Source organism: Tachysurus vachellii, chromosome 1, assembly GCF_030014155.1.
Source record: "Tachysurus vachellii isolate PV-2020 chromosome 1, HZAU_Pvac_v1, whole genome shotgun sequence".
NCBI classification, from domain to species: Eukaryota; Metazoa; Chordata; class Actinopteri; order Siluriformes; family Bagridae; genus Tachysurus; species Tachysurus vachellii.
The window spans coordinates 10153221-10175222 of record NC_083460.1 but is presented as its reverse complement, the minus strand read 5'-3'; the positions used below and the strand labels follow the sequence as shown (position 1 = coordinate 10175222).

The window sequence follows — 22002 nt, the reverse complement described above, 5'->3', positions numbered from 1 at the left end:
AAAGTTTATTCATTCTTTAAAGTAACTACAGCTTTGATTTTTCTTCATGCTGGTTGCTTCACATACTGTCGTGTCCTTCAAATACACTACAAAACATGCTAGTTTTCAAACTGTATAGTGGCAATCAAATGGTACCTGGAAAATGTTACTTAAAAATATTTGCACACCTATTTTACTTATACTTTAGTGTTATAATCATTTAGTGGTTTTCACGCCGGTAGTTTAGTCTGAAACAGAGCACAGTTAGCATGGCAAATTGGTAATGCAAAAGATTTCATGTGGATCAGGAAGTGCAGTATGATACAGAACCTGAGACTTCCTGTAGGAGGTGGTGAGTTCGGTCACACTGCAATACCCATGAATGTGAACTCAACATTTTTAGAGATCGTTCTCGGGTCTCGGTAAAGTCACCTGAGCACGCACTTTAGCCGACGATGACGTTATTAGTTTCTACAGCACATGTGTACCATGAGAGGCAGAGGAACGCTGTGAGCCATAGAAGAGGTGAAATACCCTGCTGAGTATAATAATAATAATAATAATAATAATAATAATAATAATAAAAACGATGAGCTGCGCTGTGTTATGTTCTCTATGTGCATTCGTGATGATGTAAGATTAAAATGACGCAAATGAACCAGGGGTTTGATAGTAAGTCCAATGCTGCAGTGGTGTGATAACCACCTTAATGTCACCCTGGTTGAAAGCATGTATCTTGATTTAGTCTCCTGATTGTTGTGCTGTTAATAATTTACAAATTACATGTGAAAGAAGAGCTCCTCCTCACCATTGGCTGAAGCTGGCTGCCAGGCATGATGGCGCTGGCGATCTGCATCTGCTGGGCGAGCATGGCCATGTTCTTCTGCTGGATCAGGTTATTGCGGCCGTTTATCTCCAACTGCGTCTTCAGGTGTGGTGGCGGATGCAGGTACTTACAGTTCTCTCTGGAACAGCGTCCCTGAAGAGTGGAGAAGAGTGGAGAGAGAGAGAGAGAGAGAGAGAGAGAGAGAGAGAGAGAGAGAGAGAGAGAACAAGAACGCTCCATTAGGTACATTACGGTAATTTACCTTTTTACATGATTAAGTAACTAATGGAGTTTAGTGTTAACCTGTAATTCCTCTCCCATCATATTGCGTCACAGCAGTTACTAAGTTTACACCCTGATGTGTCTGATCCAGCAGTAAGTCTCTGTCACTCTCATATCTCTTGGGAGATCATGCCGTTATACCCAGAGGAAAGAGCTCTTATTCTACAGGCTTTATTTATTCATGTGTCTGTGAGTTAGTGATGCAGTTGATGAATGTGTTATCTCATCTGATCTCAGCTGCTTGTGTCTGTAAACAAAAGTAATCTGTCTACTGCACTACATCTGTCATATAACAGAATTGGAGATAACTGGACTCCAGGGAGTAAATAAATATTTTAGTGGTTTGCATAATCCATTGGAAAATGAAAGAAATTGAACCTTTAATAGAAGAAAAAAAATATTTGAAGAAATCTTTTAGTGTTGTACGATACAGTCTCGTGTTGTATGGATATCGTGTTCTGTTGTACTCTCGCTAAACTAAATAAATATCACGCTTCACTGTGTATCGTAAAAGTGTCTACATTTTATTTCAGGTTCACTCACTACCAAGTTAACTATCAAAGTTCTTCAGTACCTTGTTACCGACTGTTACTACTATTGAATCTACATATCCTCAAATGATTCCTTTAAAGTTTCAAATAGCCCACTTGATTCCCTACATGATTCCTTAAAGGAATCATATTTTTTTTTTAAATTGTGATATAATTATAATTAACTGGAACGGTTACATGGGTGAAAACGTATACACAGTGTTAAATGCTATCATCTCTAATAACTATATAGCTATACGACACTGTATGTCGTTACGCTTTCAGTAAACGTTTTTGTTTTGACTTCCATTAGTAAAGAATGTCAAATCATTCTTTGGAAATTAAATTACAAAAAAAATATTGTATTTCTTTCCCAGAACTAATAAAGCAACTCTCTATAGTGAGCTAAGCCTTTCACAGCATATTTTATTCGCATCAATATTCTTAGGGCAGCTGTCTACCACCTCTCCTGTTATTTCAGACGAACGCTCCGTGTGTTCCTGTCCTGCCCTGAGCGTGTGTCCTGTTCCAGTCTCACTGGACTCTCGCCCTGACTATCTATTTCCAACTATTAATACACTCATGTGATACTTCTGCAAAAAAGAGCAAGACGTGAGGGTGACCTCGGGTCAGCAGTGAACATAACACGCACTTCATGTAGCGGTGCTTAGAGCAAATAGAGTCCCTGAAGTTCCAGCACAAAATATCAATCTTATAAATTATGTATATCCACAATCATAATCCAAACATGAGACAGGAATCGCATGCTGGAAACAGCACAGCTCTCTGAAACAAGAAACACTGAGACAAGAAAGCCAGAAAACAAGACCACTAGTGCCGAGTCTGAATTTGAGGTGCTCTCAGTGGACAATATTTGATTCCCTGGATAATCCATCATTGTATTATTACGCACAGGGCCGAATAAACCCACCGAGATTCCTTCCAGCTCGTAGCTTGATATCGGAGTAGTGATGCAAATAAACTTGCAATGTGAATAAAAATGCTGTTTAAAAAGCACAAAAAGCGAGAGGTTAGTGTTTATCGGTGTATTTAATACGTCTGTATGTTTGAGGTTTCTTAGGTAACTGTAACGTAACTAATTCAGCTCAAAGTCTCTCTCACGGCTGCTTCATACAGTGTTGTATATAAAACTGTCTTTATAGCAACTATAGACACAACATGGGAATTATGACACAGGAAACAAAATAAAAACAAAGCCAGAGAAATGGACACGTATTTCCACACCTACAACCCCAGCGAGGAATCAATGGCGTTGCAGAGGCCAGATTTGAAGTACCGCAAGAACACCACCCCTTCAGATACTGTTTATACTTACAGTAACACTAGTGTTCTTCATAATGTGTGAGGAAAAAATATAAAGTCACCAGCTTGTCTAACCATTTCTACCCAAATCACATGTACTGGCTTTGTCTCATTTATTTCTGACTGAAGCTAATATGAAAGATTACAGAGACTTAAACATACACCTTCTAGTACATACACCTTCTCCGTGTTTATATATATATATATATATATATATATATATATATATATATATAAATATATATATATATATATATGGACACATGAGTACTTAATTATACAGCACAATGCTTAAAGGCTGATTAAGAGTTTCTAACTATAGGTGTAACCCTGATATAACAAAGGGCAAGGATAAAATGAGCACAAATTGGATAATCGCACACAGCACACTCTCCTCATACATGTCCATACGAGCTAATAAACAGACACGGTAGAAGCCGATTTTCTTTCTACTTGGTCCATCACTGATCATCACTAAACAGCCGAACAAAGAAGTCGAAGCTTCGAAACCTATTAAACCAGTCTAACAATTTCGTCAACAAGTCTAGCACACTATTAGAAAAGGAATCATCGCTGCTCAGAGCCCAAACTTGCCCCTGTTTACGGCCATGAATCATCATTAGACGGTAAAGCAAAGAAATCAATACAAGAACCCTGAGAACCTGCAACTGCTTTTTCAGTTCTATCAAAGCCAATTACTGAAAGTACTGCACGACATGAAGCCTGGACTTTCATAGTAACTGCAGCTTGAACATCATTTTTCTTTCACTCAAATGATTTATAGAAAGCCTTTGACATGTTTTGTGCCACATTTTATGAATATTTACCGAGCTGTGAACAGCATCGTATAAGTACACGATATACACGAGTCAAAGAAGGAACATAACCAGGATGAAGTGAAACCGTCATTTTCCACTGACCCAGAAACGAAACTTTCTGAGCCAGCCATTATGTACCATGCACCTTGCTCCACTTAGCACAGGAAGGAGAAAAAAAAAATTGGTCACACAATATAACACAATATCAGTGTTGGAAAAACAGGCAGCACAATGAAACATGCCGCCGAATAAAAACAGCTTGCACTGGAACACATGACTCACAGTCATCAGATCGATTCTGATCCTGAGTCTAAGCGTGAAGCTCTTTCGTCGTATCAGTCTCTTAGCAGTTTCTATCAGAACTGGAAGAAAATAATAGCTTGCAAATTGATCCTTGAGTATGCAAATAGTCACCTATTGATGGACAAGTAATCCATCAATACTAACGCATTCAGAGAGAGCAAACAAATCCAGCTATGACTGCGTTATTATCAAGCTGCATATCTATTTGTGTACAAAAGGATGATGTATCTCAATGCATACTAAAGAACAAAATCCTACTTTACTGAAAATACTGAAAACACAACACAATGTTTTAATCTCTGTTTGATAAGAACTTGTCCAATTCCTAGGTGGTGTTTTGGGCCTATAATAATCATTACAACAACAATAATAATTGCTAAGTGGAAATTCTGCCAAACATTTGCCATTTTATAGCCTAGAATCTATTGGCAGTTCAAGATATCATTTATGTCATATATCTCACATTTTTCTGAACTTTGTCTCAGGAAATTACAGATATTTACACCAGCGTGTGTTTAGATTTGAAAGATTGCAAGTGTTGCGTAGATTCGGTGGGCTAAAATAACGTCACACTGACAGACACACTCCTGCTCGTGGGGTCAGTCGTCTCCTCCCTTTGTTTAAGCGATCGAACAAATGCTCTAGCAATTCTGATTACATCTTGACTTTGATTCCTAAATCAACAGATGAGCCCCAGACACAAACATGTTATAATATACTATAACTCTGACCTTGCCCTTGACGGCTGTACCACTCGGCGGCTGAGTGAGTATTAAGTGCGTTTTACGTAAGTGAACATAATTATATCTCTTACATCCTAATGTCACACAATGCAGAAAACATAAAGCACCCTGGAGACAGGATGATAGATGTAAAGGATACAGGGAGATGGGATAAATATATAGCAAAGCTGCATGGAGAGAAAGCTGGATGTGTGAGGCTGAAGTGCTGTGTTCAGCATTCTCCCCTCCATTAGTGTGACTTCCAAACAGGAGCCATGTTCCCTAATGACTTCAGCAGACGCTACACTCTCCATCTAACACCAATCCCCATCCCACTGAGCTGCTGCTATGTCTCACAGAACTATGTGAATGGTATGCAATAAAATCTGTCCATTGACTTGAGTTAGAATTTCTCTTCATCAGAAAAGGCACAAGGATCTCTTACAGGATCGTTGTATAGTTCTCTAGCAGTTCTCTATTCTTCTAAGAACATACTGTATATTCAGATCAGCCAGAACCTTCTGATAAACTTCATTAAAAAAATATACATTGTCTGTATAAAATCTAGGAACTAGAAAAGCTTAGGAAGCAGTTCAAAAGAAAAAAAAAAAAAAACAAAAAAAAAAAAAACACCTTACTAAGCAGCGTAACATATATTAGACGCTGTTGCTGGAAGGTTAGATGTTATCAAGACTAAGGTTACAGCATGTCCAAGCACGTTCAGTGTCTGAGCAGCCAAATGTTTAGGAAAGGTGTGACAATGCCTGAGGCAATCAACCGAACATGGGTAGATGTTAGAGAACTAAAAGAACAGAGCAAGAAAAATGAAGGACAGATAGAAAAAAGAGGAACGTGAGAAGAAAAAAGGGGTTGTTAAGTGTACAAGGTGTTATAGATGAGAACAAAGGAATTCAGCTGCTGTCGGCTCCCCATGATGTCCTGTGACCCTTAACAGGTTCCTTTCTTCTAAAAGCACCTAAAAGAAATAACTAAGATGTTTTTTTATTTTTTATTTTTTTTTTTTAAATGGCTTGGACAACAGAACGATCCTGATCCTGGTTCCGTGTTTCCCTATGCACTGTAAGATGCTTAATGGTGCAGACTTTCTGCTGATTCACTTTTATAAAATTCACTTTGAATTCCAGACTATAATCCACATCAAGTGGTCGATGTAATCGCCGCATGCAGCACCGAGCCTAGACGTGATATCGTATCGGCATTATACAAAGTCACTTCCTTAAAAGAATCGTTTGCATATTAATCTATAACAACATTTACAACATACTTTGTAATGATTTTTTTTTTTATACACCTTTCACTGGCTTGGTGTATTTTCAGTTTGGTTAATGGTTACTTTCAGTACTATAATGATAACCTGAGGGATTGTGGTGCCTGTGGAATTGAATCCTTGCTTCATCTTTAACTAAAGACAGTGATGCACCGGTGCTTTGTATATCTGTATATTCTGCTCAAAAAGATCAGGCTCCAAAGTTCCAGCTTTCATACCTCTGTCAACACTGTCATGCTCGGCATCTCGTAGCTTGCTAACTAACCAAGTGTCTGAGTCGTACGACTGCGGCTTATAGCTGCACTGAAGTCTGGCACAATGTTTGTTATCTCCACTACTTTTCCACTGTGATTTCTCATGAATAGGATTAACTGTTGTTGATAAACAGTGCGATAAAAGGGATTTTTGCTTGTTTTTAGAAGCTAACAGTGAAAACTGACAGTAATTCTTATCGATATTAAACATCATGGAACTGTGATGTTAGCGTGACACAAAGATGTTAGCTTCTCCCAAACATACAGTGCTAACATTACACTAGATTTACTAAACCTACAACATACTGTATACTATATAGTGTAAATTCATTTATAAATGCAATTATAATTATAATAATAATAATAATAACAAGCACTAATGATGATGATTAACAAGGAAAAAAAACACATACTGAGTCAACAGAAACATTAAGATTTAACTGGTTTCTCTCTCTCTTCCCTTTCTAACTCTCTCCATTTCTCCATCTTTCTCAGCTCTTAGTACGGTCGATGTGTCAGACAGAGGGACGGATGGATTTCCTGTCTCTTGGAGCTTTGGTGACTCAGCACTCTGTAGCACACAGGAAGTGTGTTGTGCAGTCCCAGCCCAGATATCCCAAGATGCTGAGTCACTCTTGTTATCATTTTCCCACCCTGCTGTTACACACTCAGATGCACACAAAACACCTGTCTTTACACACACACACACACATGCACACAAACACGCGCACACACATACACAAACACACACACACACACAAACATGCACACACACACACACACACACACACACACACACACAAGATGAGTCAACAGAGTCTATCCCAGGAGACTCAGTGCACAGACAGGGTTCACCCTGGACAGGAGGTCAGTGTACTGCAGGGCACAACACACATACACACACGAATGCACACACACATGAACGCATACACACACACACACACACACACCTACACACACGCACATACACACAAACACAAGAACGCACACACGCACGCACACACAAATGCGCATACACATGCACACACGCACGCACACACACACACGCACACACACACACACACACACACTCACACACACACATTTTGCAGTCAGCTCTCCCTGCACATTTTGTTGTGTCTGTGATGGCTGTGGTAACCTAGCAACAGAGGTCTTTCTCCCTTACTTTAATCAGAACTACAAAAAAGACACTGCATTCGATAAAGCACGGAGTGGAAAAGAAATATTTTGTACGTACAGAAACAAATATTCCAACAACAGAACAAATAAATAAAGAGAAGTCGAGGAATAAAAAAGTGATCTGCTTCAAATATTCAATTAACTAAACAGCTCTAAAAACAATCCCCAGAAAAAAGGGTGTGGGTGTGTGTGTGTGTGAGAGAGCGAGAGAGACAATGTCTCTAGTGTTTACTCTTTTCATCATAAAACAAATTTTCTATAAGACTATAATCTTTCATATGTATAAATCTGTGAATCAGAACGAGTGTGATCTTTAAAATGTCACCACAGTAAACACACTACATCATTCTACATACACAAGTGAAACATTTTAATGTACCAAAGAATCTCATCAACAATCGCATTGACAATCTCATATGAATATATAGCTCACTGGACTCTTCAGCTGTCTTCTGTATGATGCTTTAATGTTTGAATATTTTTAAATCCAGGCTGTGACAATACAAATTTTCCATCGTAATAAATTTAGAATAAGAATAAGATAATGAGAGTGAGATAATGAGAAGAGGAAGAGGAGGAGGTCTAATTTATCCTGTGTTACAGTGGACTGTGTCCTCTGGTGTCTTAATCCTAATGTAATCTGTCACAGGCATCCCATAATCCTGCAGCAGCAGCGGCATGTTACCACACGCAATGTGGCCAACAGATGTGTTTATGGATGTGCATGGATGTAGGGGTGTGTGTTTGTTTGAGAGAAAGAGAGAGAGAGAGAGAGAGAGAGAGAGAGAGAGAGAGAGAGAGAGAGAGAGAGAGAGAGAGAGAGAGAGAGAGAGAGAGAGAGAGAGAGAGAGAGAGAGAGAGAGAGAGAGAGAGAGAGGAATAAATTTCCTCAGGCTGCAGACGGAGCAGTAATCACTGCTAATAGCTTTAAACATCACCTTGGTATAAAGCACAGAGACTACAGCACTTAGCCTTAATAAAATTACCTTCACATTTTGGAAAGTGTGTGTGTGTGTGTGTTTGGGGGTGTTAGTGAGTCATGCATTACACACATGACTCCTGTATAGAATCTTGGTGTGTGATCCTGACAGCACATCACAACAAGCGCAAGAGAGCTGAAACATTTAAAGCGGATTGATTCCTCAAAAAATGACAAAATATCCAGATAATCTTAGTGCAAACTGACAAAGACTGACAGCTAACACAGGTTTTAGTGTCTTCTCAGATCCCCTGTATTTACTCTAGGCTCTAGGGAAGTATGGAATAACATTTAAGTTAAACAAGGAAAGAAATGAACGAAATAAAAGAGTACGCATTATAATTATGGAGAATGATGGAGGGATGGAGTGTAGTGAGAATGATAGAGAGATAGAGTGTAGTGAGAATGATAGAGAGATGGAGTGTAGTGAGAATGATGGAGAGATGGAGTGTAGTGAGAATGATAGAGAGATGGAGTGTAGTGAGAATGATAGAGAGATGGAGTGTAGTGAGAATGATAGAGAGATAGAGTGTAGTGAGAATGATAGAGAGATAGAGTGTAGTGAGAATGATAGAGAGATAGAGTGTAGTGAGAATGATAGAGAGATAGAGTGTAGTGAGAATGATAGAGAGATAGAGTGTAGTGAGAATGATAGAGAGATAGAGTGTAGTGAGAATGATAGAGAGATAGAGTGTAGTGAGAATGATAGAGAGATAGAGTGTAGTGAGAATGATAGAGAGATAGAGTGTAGTGAGAATGATAGAGAGATAGAGTGTAGTGAGAATGATAGAGAGATAGAGTGTAGTGAGAATGATAGAGAGATAGAGTGTAGTGAGAATGATAGAGAGATAGAGTGTAGTGAGAATGATAGAGAGATAGAGTGTAGTGAGAATGATAGAGAGATAGAGTGTAGTGAGAATGATAGAGAGATGGAGTGTAGTGAGAATGATAGAGAGATGGAGTGTAGTGAGAATGATAGAGAGATAGAGTGTAGTGAGAATGATAGAGAGATAGAGTGTAGTGAGAATGATAGAGAGATAGAGTGTAGTGAGAATGATAGAGAGATAGAGTGTAGTGAGAATGATAGAGAGATAGAGTGTAGTGAGAATGATAGAGAGATGGAGTGTAGTGAGAATGATAGAGAGATAGAGTGTAGTGAGAATGATAGAGAGATAGAGTGTAGTGAGAATGATAGAGAGATAGAGTGTAGTGAGAATGATAGAGAGATGGAGTGTAGTGAGAATGATAGAGAGATGGAGTGTAGTGAGAATGATAGAGAGATGGAGTGTAGTGAGAATGATAGAGAGATGGAGTGTAGTGAGAATGATAGAGAGATGGAGTGTAGTGAGAATGATAGAGAGATGGAGTGTAGTGAGAATGATAGAGAGATAGAGTGTAGTGAGAATGATAGAGAGATGGAGTGTAGTGAGAATGATAGAGAGATGGAGTGTAGTGAGAATGATAGAGAGATGGAGTGTAGTGAGAATGATAGAGAGATAGAGTGTAGTGAGAATGATAGAGAGATAGAGTGTACAGTAGTGAGAATGATAGAGAGATAGAGTGTAGTGAGAATGATAGAGAGATGGAGTGTAGTGAGAATGATAGAGAGATGGAGTGTAGTGAGAATGATAGAGAGATGGAGTGTAGTGAGAATGATAGAGAAATGGAGTGTAGTGAGAATGATAGAGAGATAGAGTGTAGTGAGAATGATAGAGAGATAGAGTGTACAGTAGTGAGAATGATAGAGAGATGGAGTGTAGTGAGAATGATAGAGAGATAGAGTGTAGTGAGAATGATAGAGAGATGGAGTGTAGTGAGAATGATAGAGAGATGGAGTGTAGTGAGAATGATAGAGAGATAGAGTGTAGTGAGAATGATAGAGAGATAGAGTGTAGTGAGAATGATAGAGAGATAGAGTGTAGTGAGAATGATAGAGAGATGGAGTGTAGTGAGAATGATAGAGAGATAGAGTGTAGTGAGAATGATAGAGAGATGGAGTGTAGTGAGTATTTTGGAGGGTTTGGGTTATCCTGAAGTTCACAGAACAATTAAAACAAGTCTAAACAAGGACCTGAACAGAAGACATATGGCACAAGCATGACTCAGCCTAGAGGAAACCATTCAGCAAAGTCAGTAGGAAAAGCATTTGGTAGAGCAGCCAAGAATATCTGTGAAGAAGCTGTAAAGTCCACAGATCAGATGAAAGACGCTATTCACAGGACTATCATAACCCAGACCTTCGGCAAAAAAGCAGAGGTTTATTTCTCTAGTCTGGACTCTTAATAAAAGTTCTCTAGTCTAGACTTTTAATTGTTTAGCCTTGCATCCCCAAAAGATGGACAGCATCCCAACAGAGAAGCATGGTGGTGGAAGCATCATACACAACATGAATAAATCAAACTTTCAAAGTCCCTTAATTTACGCTATCGGTGTGTGCAGTGTGGGAGGAGAATAGGAGTGGTGGTTTGTCGTGTGAGTGTGTGTGTGTGTGTGTGTGTGTGTGTGTGTTTTAACATCATACAGGGTGTGTTGTGATGTAAGCTATAGATGCACTGTGGGTGTGTAACGGGACACGTATGTCAGAGATAGACAGCTGATTATTTAAATACACCACAGCAGTTGTTAGGGGTGATTAAAGTGGATGGGGTCACCCTAGCGGGAAACCGAACCAAGTCCAAAAGTTTTGGACTTCACTACACATTACCTTGTTACATATAACCTTGATATATAAATATGAGCTGGATTCAGCCTCAGCCTTAACAAACTGTGTACTAAATCGCAGACTGCTAAAAATCATGGCTGAGAAAATGCAGTGAACATGTAGAGCATAAGTAGTACATATTATCTTGTTGACTTTTCTATCCCTTTCCCCTTCAGGACTTTATAGATCCTGTGACATGGAGCTTTATGAACATGAGCAGGAATGTTATCGTGGGCTCAAGGAAATGAAAGAATCATTCAAATTTATATACCACTTAAGTGTAGGAGACCTGATCTTATGGAAAAATGACCTTAAGTTATCTTTGTCTTATGTGGAAACTACTGCTGTGTTCGTTTTGATTTGTCTGTCAGATGGAAGGTTCTCGGGATCATTGGTCGTGATTCTGATTCGTGTACATAATTTGAAACTGTGTGGTGTTTTATTTTAGGCAATTCTTGTATTGACTGAAAAATGATCCAGGACAAAAAATGATGTTGACTCACACAGAAATAGGGGAAATTTTGAGTCTGTTAGGAATATGTACATCTTGTATTGTGGTTCAGGCATCAACTGTAAAAGTTACAAGATTTTTAATGTAGTGGAGTTACTGAAAGCTAAAAAATATTTAATAATTAGCTAATTAGCTAGCAATCTCAATAATAAATAAATAAATATATATATATATATATATATATATATATATATATATATATATATATATATATATATATATATGATAGTTATGAAATGAGAAAACATTGTTTGTAATGTTGTTTGAGAGTCTAGGAGGACAGCTGGACGGTGTTAAAACCTTCCATTATTTAGTCATGACGACTGTAGTCTAACATTAGTCAGCATTACAGCACATTTTCCTAATCATTAACACAACAGAAGTGAATGGTGCAATTGATCTGTCATTATTCATTCTAAACAGAAAGAAAATATAACCTAGATTAAGATATTTTGGTCTGTCAGAATGCTTGCAAGACCTTGTTACACTAGTGTGTATGATACACTACATGCTGTATGATACACTATATATGCTAGCTGTAAATTATATTAAGAGGCCTTTCACATGCTAGCAGTTACACAGAAAATGAATGCTAACAATAACAATATTTTAGCCATAATAGCAAATAGTAACATTAACATCAGGGGCACGGTGGCTTAGTGGTTAGCACGTTCGCCTCACACCTCCAGGGTCGGGGTTCGATTCCCGCCTCCACCTTGTGTGTGTGGAGTTTGCATGTTCTCCCCGTGCCTCGGGGGTTTCCTCCGGGTACTCCGGTTTCCTCCCCCGGTCCAAAGACATGCATGGTAGGTTGATTGGCATCTCTGGAAAATTGTCCCTAGTGTGTGATTGCATGAGTGAATGAGAGTGTGTGTGTGCCCTGCGATGGGTTGGCACTCCGTCCAGGGTGTATCCTGCCTTGATGCCCGATGACGCCTGAGATAGGCACAGGCTCCCCGTGACCCGAGGTAGTTCGGATAAGCGGTAGAAGATGAATGAATGAATGAATGAACATTAACATCAACATTTTTACTTAAGCAAAAACCTTTCAGATTTAAATGAATGCTAGCTTTCAACAAATTGGTCCTTACTTATCTAACATTTTTATATTTTTTTATAATTCACACATATGTGACTTGTGTAATCACCAGGAGACTGTACTGAGTTTGTCTTGTTGCATAAGTTGTTAAAACATATTTGTATTAAAATTGGCCACAGGAAAAAATAAGACTCCTTACTTTATCTATACTGGAACTATTTAACATTTAATTACAGTATACTGCTTATCATCACAGCCCAATGTGTCTTTCAGAGCTGCTATTATTCCTGAGTGGTGTGTGACAGTGTGTCAAGTCATCGCTCTGTATGTGAAATCATATCTTCTCCAGCTGCCACTGCAGACTTCACAACAGTAGGAAGCAAGACTAATGTCTGGACAGATTAGACAGCACAGGTTACAGAAGCACAGGACACAGCACAGTACACAGACCAGGACACAGTCCAGGACACAGACAACACAGGACACAGCACAGTACACAGACCAGGACACAGTCCAGGACACGGCATAGGACACGGCATAGGACATAGACCAGGACACGGACAGCACAGGACACAGACCAGGACACAGACCAGGACACAGACCAGGACACAGACCAGGACACAGACAGCACAGGACACAGACCAGGACACAGACCAGGACACAGACAGAACAGAACACAGACCAGGACACAGACAGGACAGGACACAGACCAGAAAACAGACCAGAACACAGAACAGGACACAGCACAGGACACACTCCAGGACACAGACAGGACAGGACACAGCACAGGACACAGACCAGGACACAGACAGCACAGAACACAGCACAGGACACAGACTAGAACACAGACAGCACAGGACACAGACCAGGACACAGACAGAACAGAACACAGACCAGGACACAGACAGGACAGGACACAGACCAGGACACAGACCAGAACACAGAACAAGACACGGACAGCACAGGACACAGCATAGGACGTAGACCAGAACATGGACAGCACAGGAAACAGCATAGGACATAGGCCAGGACATGGACAGCACAGGACACAGCATAGGACATAGACCAGGACATGGACAGCACAGGACACAGCACAGGACACACTCCAGGACACAGACAGGACAGGACACAGACCAGGACACAGACAGGACAGAACACAGCATAGGACACAGACCAGGATGCAGACAGCACAGAACACAGCACAGGACACATATGAGAACACAGACAGCACAGGACAGAGACAGCACAGGACACAGCACAGGTTATGAACAGACCAGGACACAGACAGATCAGGACACAGGCATCATGAGCCACAGACAGCACAGGATACAGACAGCACAGGTCAGTGTGAAGAGAGAGTTTAGCATTGCAAGAGTTTCCAGAAGAAGGTGAACAAGCAAAAATGTTATAACTGACCAGGCCAAAGATCCTAACACTCATCAGGTGTCTGTGTCTAAGTCTTTATATGATATATAATGAGATGTGTTCCTGTGTCTTTAAAAAACATTGTTTCTGATCACTGAAAACAAAAGGTTTTGGAGAGATTGTAAAATTGTGGTGGGAAAGGAAAAAAGTATCTGTTTAGTTTTATGTGTGTTATGAACGTGCTATGACTCAGTGGACCATGACTCCTGACCAGATGTTACTTTATGGTCGGTATTTTCTTATTCCACAACATGTTTGCCATTTAATTTTACTTTGCCTTATTAGTACACCCTTCATCCAGAGGAGCCAGGATCACTCTGGCAATACAAACTGCACCACAAACTGAGAATCTGGATAACAATTTGCTGACTTTGTGTTGATGTGTAACCTTGCAGGAGTTCCATCTCTTTATCAGTCCACTGGTGAGCCAAGACACCACTCCAGATCCCACTCCAGTCCAGCCATCAAGCTTTGCTTCCTCTAACTGAACTCACCTGCTCCATGTGTACCTTTAATGCCTTTTTATTTAACCCTTACTTTGGGCTCCTTGCACTCAGTTATAAAATATTTCTGTTTTGAAACAGTGTAAATCTCAAATCTCTGGCAAAACTGTTAATATTCAACAGTACATTGAGACAGCAATAGCTAACTTTTAATAAAGTCATAAAGTCATAGCACTAGGCTAAAGTTAGCTTGACTGTTCTTAGGTGTTTTTAGGTGTTTACTTATCTTGAAAGTTGTACAGCCTTTTTCCAGCTTATTATAAGAAGCATTGCCAATTGTACAAAAACTGTACAAGTGTCGTGATAGCAGATGCGCCAGAAGCGTAAGTGCCATTTGGGTTATAAAGCGTACTGTAAGTGTTATAATGTGGGTAAGTATAGCGTTGTCTGGGCTTTGTGAAGTTTTGCTATTCTCGACCAGGTACAATTGTATATACGCTAAATTTCTGCCTGCTGATTTGGATTGTTAGCAAAGATTCAGCTCATTATTACTGCCACTAGCTGCTGAATTTTTGAGCTAATCCTGGGGCAGTGGTTCTAAACTGTTGGACCACTGATTGAATGACTGGAGGTTCAAATCCCAGCATGCCCAACTGCCACTGCTGAACCACAGGGCAAGACATTTAACCCACAACTGCTTAGTTGTATTTAGTTGGAACTTTAGTTGGGCTACTGCTTGTAAGGTTGTAAATTCAAATCCTATCACTGCCTTGAGCAAGATGCTTAACCCTCAACTGCTCAGCTGCACAGATAAATGTAAGTGGCTCTAAATAAGGGAGTTTGCCAAATGCCATAAATGTGTTAGTTATTTGATGTTTTTTAGCCATGCTGGTCTTTCACACATTAAGCGTTCTATTAGCATTATTTTTCAGACGTTACTCTTGTGTCGTACAGTTGATGATGTTCTGTCCATAAGCTGGTGTGATCAAGTGTTTGCAAACTGCGTTTTTTTTTTTTTCACGTTTGGAAGCTTTTTTAGAAACTGCTGTACCTTTGGACGGGGCCTCAGCGTGAGACGAGAGGATTGTGGAAAAGTGAGAGTTCTTAAGGAAGTGGTTACAGCCCTGCCTGTGGGGACTGAAGTAAAGGAACATTCTTTTGGCTCCTGTTTAAAGTTCTTCAGCTTCCTCTATGACATCATGGCTTTTCCCTTCGCTCCTCAGCCACGGCTCGTCCACACCGAGGATCTGGGAAATCATTTTGAAACTGACGTGCTCCATTTTCATATCTAATCAGGAGTCTTAAATTAGGTTCTAAACCAGAATCACATGTAGTGTTCGCTCTACATTTTGAGTGTGTGGAGCATGGTCCGTGAACAGATTATACTAATAATGTAAACAGCCTGAATTATGGTGTTATCTTTCCTTTAATCTGGGTTATGTCATGGGCCATGACACACTTGCTACTTAAGTGGCTGTTGATAAGCATTTTAAAATATGGTCACCTGAGTGGAAGTTAGCTAACGATCAAGTCGTATGACGTAGCACATAGCCTACATAGCATCATTTATTGGAACTACAAGTCAGGCTCGTTGTTCATACACATTAGATATGTAAGAGAATGATAGCTACACTGCTATTACTCTAACAGCTGAATGTTTGTGGGTCTGCCCCTGCGACGGAACCTGCGATCTTAGTTCTGTCAACAAATTACGACTTCGCAAAGTAGTAAATACTACACGAGTGGGTCTTTCATGAGTAATCTTCTCATTATGGTGGTGAACAAGTGACCCCGTCTGATCATAGCACCATCGTGTGAGCTTTTTAAATACAACACTTCTATCACACTGTTTACAGGGCTGTCAAGTGTCACGCATGGAGAGTGACAGTCACACATTTGGGTCACGCTCTTGGGTCATGCTTTTGTCACGCTCTCCCGCCACACATCGTATTTCTCACGCAGAAAAACTTTTTGACTATTCATCATATATTTAATATGCCGCAGCGCCCAAAATGTATCTGTCCGCACTGCTGTCTCTATGGAACCGACCAGGAATCAAGCGCATCACATTCCTAGTCGAGCCTGACACTTATCAGCCAATCAAAAAAAGAGGCTACAAAATAGCCAATCAGAAAATAGCACTATCTGGGTAAGATTTAACGAAACAACCAATGAAAAAAAAACATTAGCGAGGATATTTTCGATGGTCGGTTTGAACAAAACCTCAACACGAAACAGCTTGTCTCAGGACGGGACATTGTCCTCAATCATGACCCTAAAAATGGCTGCGCTTGAGCCGAACTGTTTTAAATGGGAGCAACATTACAAATGATAAGAGTCCAAAGAGTCCAAAAAGGCAACAAACACTTACAATAAACAACACCAGTCATAATCTCTCTTTCTCTCTCTCTCACACACACACAAATTAATAAATGGAAACTAAACAATTTTTTTTTTTAACCAAAACTTTGTATTTGGTTAAATTTCGGTCAGTGTTCCTTACTCCCTTACTTTACTCCCTTATGTTTTTTTCTTTTTTTTTTTTTCTTTGTGGGGGTGGTTGAGATGTCATGCTTGCCTGTCTTCAAAACTTGAGAGCCATGTGTTTATCTTTGTGGTCACTTGATAGCTGTTCCAATTATATGCTGAGAAAGAAGGCCATCTTCTGTCTGAGGGTGAGTCTCTGAGTGTTCTCTCTCTCTTTCTCTCTCCCTCACACACACTTCGCTTCAGGAATTCTAAATAAATTATGCACTGGGCCTGCCGACGCGGGTAACGCGGGATAGCTGTATGCAGATGTACATTAACAAATCGGTTTCAGAAGCGTTCTCTACAAATGTTGCAGTGTTGGGCAGGGCGTAATTGACGAAACATGAAAAAAATAGAAACTTATAGTATTATTTCTATAGTAGAAATCATGCTGCGTATTTTGACAAAATTTTCAAGCCTGGAAGTGCATTTATGGAAATACGCACGTTATCTAAACTCCTGATACTCCTGAGTGTTTATAAGGGTTAGGGATTATATTGTCTTTCACACCTAAAGCAGGGCTGAGTTCCGGTGACGTTGCTGAGATGTAAAAATGTAAATATTAGCATACTGCGTAGCTTAACATAGGGAGTTATTGTTAGCAGCACCTCTCGGTCTGCACTCCACATGGTGGCTCGGCTGCTTTTCATTAGAGACGAGGAAACAGTCCGCTCACTCCCTCACGTCATCCACATGCCTTTCCACTGCGTGAACCTTTATCCCTTTCTCTAACTAAGCGCCACTTAGCTGCAGGGCTCACCTTTTTCTTTTGTCTCACCTGTCTCTCTGTTTCTGCTCTTCTCTTATATCAATCTTTACATCTTTGTTTTCAATAGTTTGTTTAAATCTATGCTTTTTCACTGGCATGCTATGTTGTTTATGTAGCTGTGGAAAACAGATTTATCATTCTGACAGTTGGTAGATTCTTAAGACATAGTAACTGTGTGTGTGTGTCTGCACATGTGTGTGTGTGTGTGTTGTTGTTGTGTAATGATTTCCTTGCCTGAACTGGAGCTTACTTTGCATTTACTAACTCTCACTGTGTCAAAGTCAACACACACACACACAGACACACATCTCTGTCCACATCTTCTCTTAGACAATTTCACCATTTTTCCTAGTCTGATATGCACACACACACACACACACACACACACACACACACACACACACAGTAATTTGGTCAGTACATGTGACTGTTGTCCTTGTGCATGTGATGACATTGTTGATAGCAACATCTGGACCGTTGCCAAGGTCACACAGCAGATCTATGAGGTAGCTCAACCCACTATACCACCTCCCTGCCCCCTCCCTGTGTGTGTGTGTGTGTGTGTGTGTGTGCGTGTGTGTCTGTAAGTATGTGTGGGTGTGTGTGCGCGTGTGTCTGTAAGTATGTGTGTGTGTCTGTATGTATGTATGTGTGTGTGCATGCGTGTGTCTGTATGTATGTGTGTGTGTGTGTGTGTGTGTGTGTGCATGCGTGTGTCTGTATGTATGTGTGTGTGTGTGTGTGTTTGAGGGGTGGTGTGTTTCCTCCTGCCATGTAAAAATAGATGGAAAATTACAGAGTGGCGTTCCCCACTGCTCTGAGAGGAAGTGGTGCTCAGAGCGCGAATTACATTCACACACACATGAACACAACACAGACACACTATTAACAACAACAAAACTGCAACGTTCCATACAACACAACTGTTCACCATCAAAACTCAGAGAGCTGAAACAGAATTCAAAATGACAAAAGACGGCAATAAAAGGCCAGATGTGAGCCGTCCACTGCATGATATCTCTTCTGAGTCTCAGTTTAAACACGCAACAAACACAACCTCAGCACACTTCATCCACAGTGTGGGGATTTACAAGTAGAGCACCATCGCACACTATTTAGTCTGAAACAACACCATGGAGATCACACAAGTGTAGAAAAAAAACTAACAGAAATTTATGTGAAACACTCGAAAAAATGTTGCTATGCAACTTTAAGTAGTAAACGTGATAACACTGGTTTAAGTGCTAAGCAAGGAGGAAGGGTGAGAAACTTCAGCCTACGCAAACAGTATGGTGTGTTATTCCATACACTGCTGCAAAACATTGTGTGTGTGTTTAACGAATTATTGCAGTAGACTTAGTCAGTGCTGCAAAAATGCTGCAATTTTCTTCAGCTTTATTTATTTATTTAGTTAGTTAATTAGTTAGTTAACTAGTTAGTTAGTAATTCACGTTTATGTTTCCAAATGAACTTTGTTGTGTGTGTGTTTTTGACAGAAAACTAGATTCTCCTTTTAAATTCCTAGCAGTGTATATACATATACTTTCTTTATGAATTCAATTCAATTTCATTCAGATCAATTTATTTAAATAGCAATTTTAGCAATTAAAATTTAAACTCTTTAAACAATGTCTCAAAGCAGCTTTACAGAAGTTTAGATACAGAATAAAAGTTGTAAAGTTTCAAATTAAACCAAATGAGGATGGGTTCCCTTCTGAGTCTGGTTCCTCTCAAGTTTTCTTCCTCATTTCATCTCAAGGAGTTTTGTCCTTGCCGCCGTCACCTCAATCTTGTTTAGAAGGGATAGTTATTAGAGATGACAATGGACGTTCTCTGTCAATTGTCTCAAAGCAGCTTTACAGAAGGATAGAAACAGAATAAAATTTTAATTATAAATGAAGTCTGAGGCAACAGTAACAAGGAAAAACTCCCTAAGATGATATGAGGAAGAAACCTTGAGAGGAACCAGACTCAGAAAGGAACCCATCCTCATTTGGGTAACACTGGAGAGTAAATAAAATAAATGTTAATAGTGTCCTTTCTACAACAGTTTGTTGTCGAGTGGAATTGTGTGACCGAGAGCTCCTGAAAAACTAAAGTCAGTGTAATTTCTGAGTTCATTATAGACTTAACAATAAGGCCTTCCTGCCGAAGTCTTCAAATGTTCACTGATGAAGCCCAGAGGACAAAAATGACTGACACAATGGCAGTTCAAAGACTGCGATAGTCTCCAATATGATGATCGCTGTGCTCATGATCCATACGTAAACTGTAGAGCAGTTTGACTGAATGTCTGTTGTGATGATGTCATATGAAATATTGATATGAAATATTGCAATCTCCTGTAAATACCAGGGAGTTTGATTTTGATTCCGGTAAATTTTAAAAGATCTACCAGCTCCATTCGGACTCTGCTTCATGAAGTGTTCGGACATTCTAAGAGGAGACGCCAACTCCATGTGGTCTTTGAGGACAACAACCTCCTCATCAATACACAATTTTTAGACTGTATATTTATCACACCCTTGAGTGTCACTCAAATGAGGATGAGGTTCCATTTTAAGTCTGGTTCCTCTCAAGGTTTCTTCCTCTTCTATCTAAGGGAGTCTATCCTTGCCACAGTCGCCTCAGTCTTATTCATTGGGGATAAATACAAACATTTAAATACAAGTCTAATATTAATCTTGAATTTTTGTATTATATTAATCGTTGTATAATATAAAATGTTTTGTATTATGCACGGTGGCTTAGTGGTTAGCACGTTCGCCTCACACCTCCAGGGTTGGGGGTTCGATTCCCGCCTCCGCCTTGTATGTGTGGAGTTTGCATGTTCTCCCCGTGCCTCGGGGGTTTCCTCCGGGTACTCCGGTTTCCTCCCCCGGTCCAAAGACATGCATGGTAGGTTGATTGGCATCTCTGGAAAATTGTCCGTAGTGTGTGACCGCGTGAGTGAATGAGAGTGTGTGTGTGTGCCCTGCGATGGGTTGGCACTCCGTCCAGGGTGTATCCTGCCTTGATGTCCACAGGCTCCCCGTGCCCCGAGGTAGTTCGGATAAGCGGTAGAAGATGAATGAATGAATGTTCCTTATGTTCTGTAAAGCTGCTTTGAGACAATGTCCATTGTTAAAAGCGCTATAACAAATAAATTTGAATTGAATGGAATTTTGTGTTACTTTTTCAATTAAATCCTTTGATTAATTTAATAAAAACAGACATTTATGTATAACAAGGTCAAAGGCCAGCGACAGACCCAGATTTTTTTTTTATTCAGGTTTCATATTCAGGCCACTTTCAGTTCCATTATACATCACTTCGGATTCTCAGGGCACTCTTTTGTTTTTACTTACATTTCGATTCCTAGCTTGCTTTCAATTGCTTTTGAAAACTTTTATGACCTACACATTAGCAGCAGGTCTGAACGTTGCAGTCCTGTGAACGCTCCTGGTTTTGAGAATGCGAAAAGGTTTACATGAACAGGGTCATGTTTAGTTGGGGGAGCATTTTTGCTGCTATTTTTCAATCAAATTGATTCCTATTGATTCCAGAGCTGCGAAAACAGGCATCTTTGTCTGAGAGACGTTCTTTGTTAGCCAAAATATTCAGTCGATTTTGGATTATTTTCCATTCTTTTTAATTGGATAACACTTTTAACGTGGTCTCAAAGCAACTTTAGGGAAGTATAGAAAACAGAATAAAATATTTAAAATTTTAAATTAAGTTACGATTCATCTCTAACATCGATCAATAATGACCGCGCCTGAGGTGACGGTGGGAAGAAAAAACTTCTTGAGATGACATGAGGAAGAAACCTTTAGAGGAACCAGACTCAGAAGTGAACCCATCCTCATTTGGGTGACACTCTACAGTAAATAATGTAAATGTAAATGATGAACAAAATGGAAGCAAGCTGTCCACTAGAACAATACTAACCACTTTAAGGTTTTAGTGTTAGGTTTATATCCAGATCAGGTTTGTGGAGCACAGGAGGCAAGATGGGAGATAGACTTAAGAAGGGACGTCAGTGCGTCACGCACTCACGATGATGTTTTTGGGCAGTGAAAAAAAAAAACAACTACCGTAGTGACTGCAAAGGAAACGCACA

At 39.8% G+C, this 22002-nt stretch overlaps 1 protein-coding gene across 16 annotated transcripts in view; it reads right to left on the bottom strand.

Annotated features, from left to right (window-relative positions):
- The window catches only part of mbnl1 (muscleblind-like splicing regulator 1), a 66597-nt gene that overhangs the window by 18131 nt on the left and 26464 nt on the right, over positions 1-22002 (bottom strand). For all 16 annotated transcript variants that reach the window (XR_009648546.1, XR_009648545.1, XR_009648553.1 and 13 more), the window contains one exon: positions 788-958. Coding sequence is in view for 13 of the 16 variants with exons in the window: in XM_060871610.1 (XP_060727593.1) it covers positions 788-958 (171 nt within the window). In the remaining 3 variants the exon portion in view is untranslated. The remainder of the gene's footprint in view (positions 1-787; positions 959-22002) is intronic.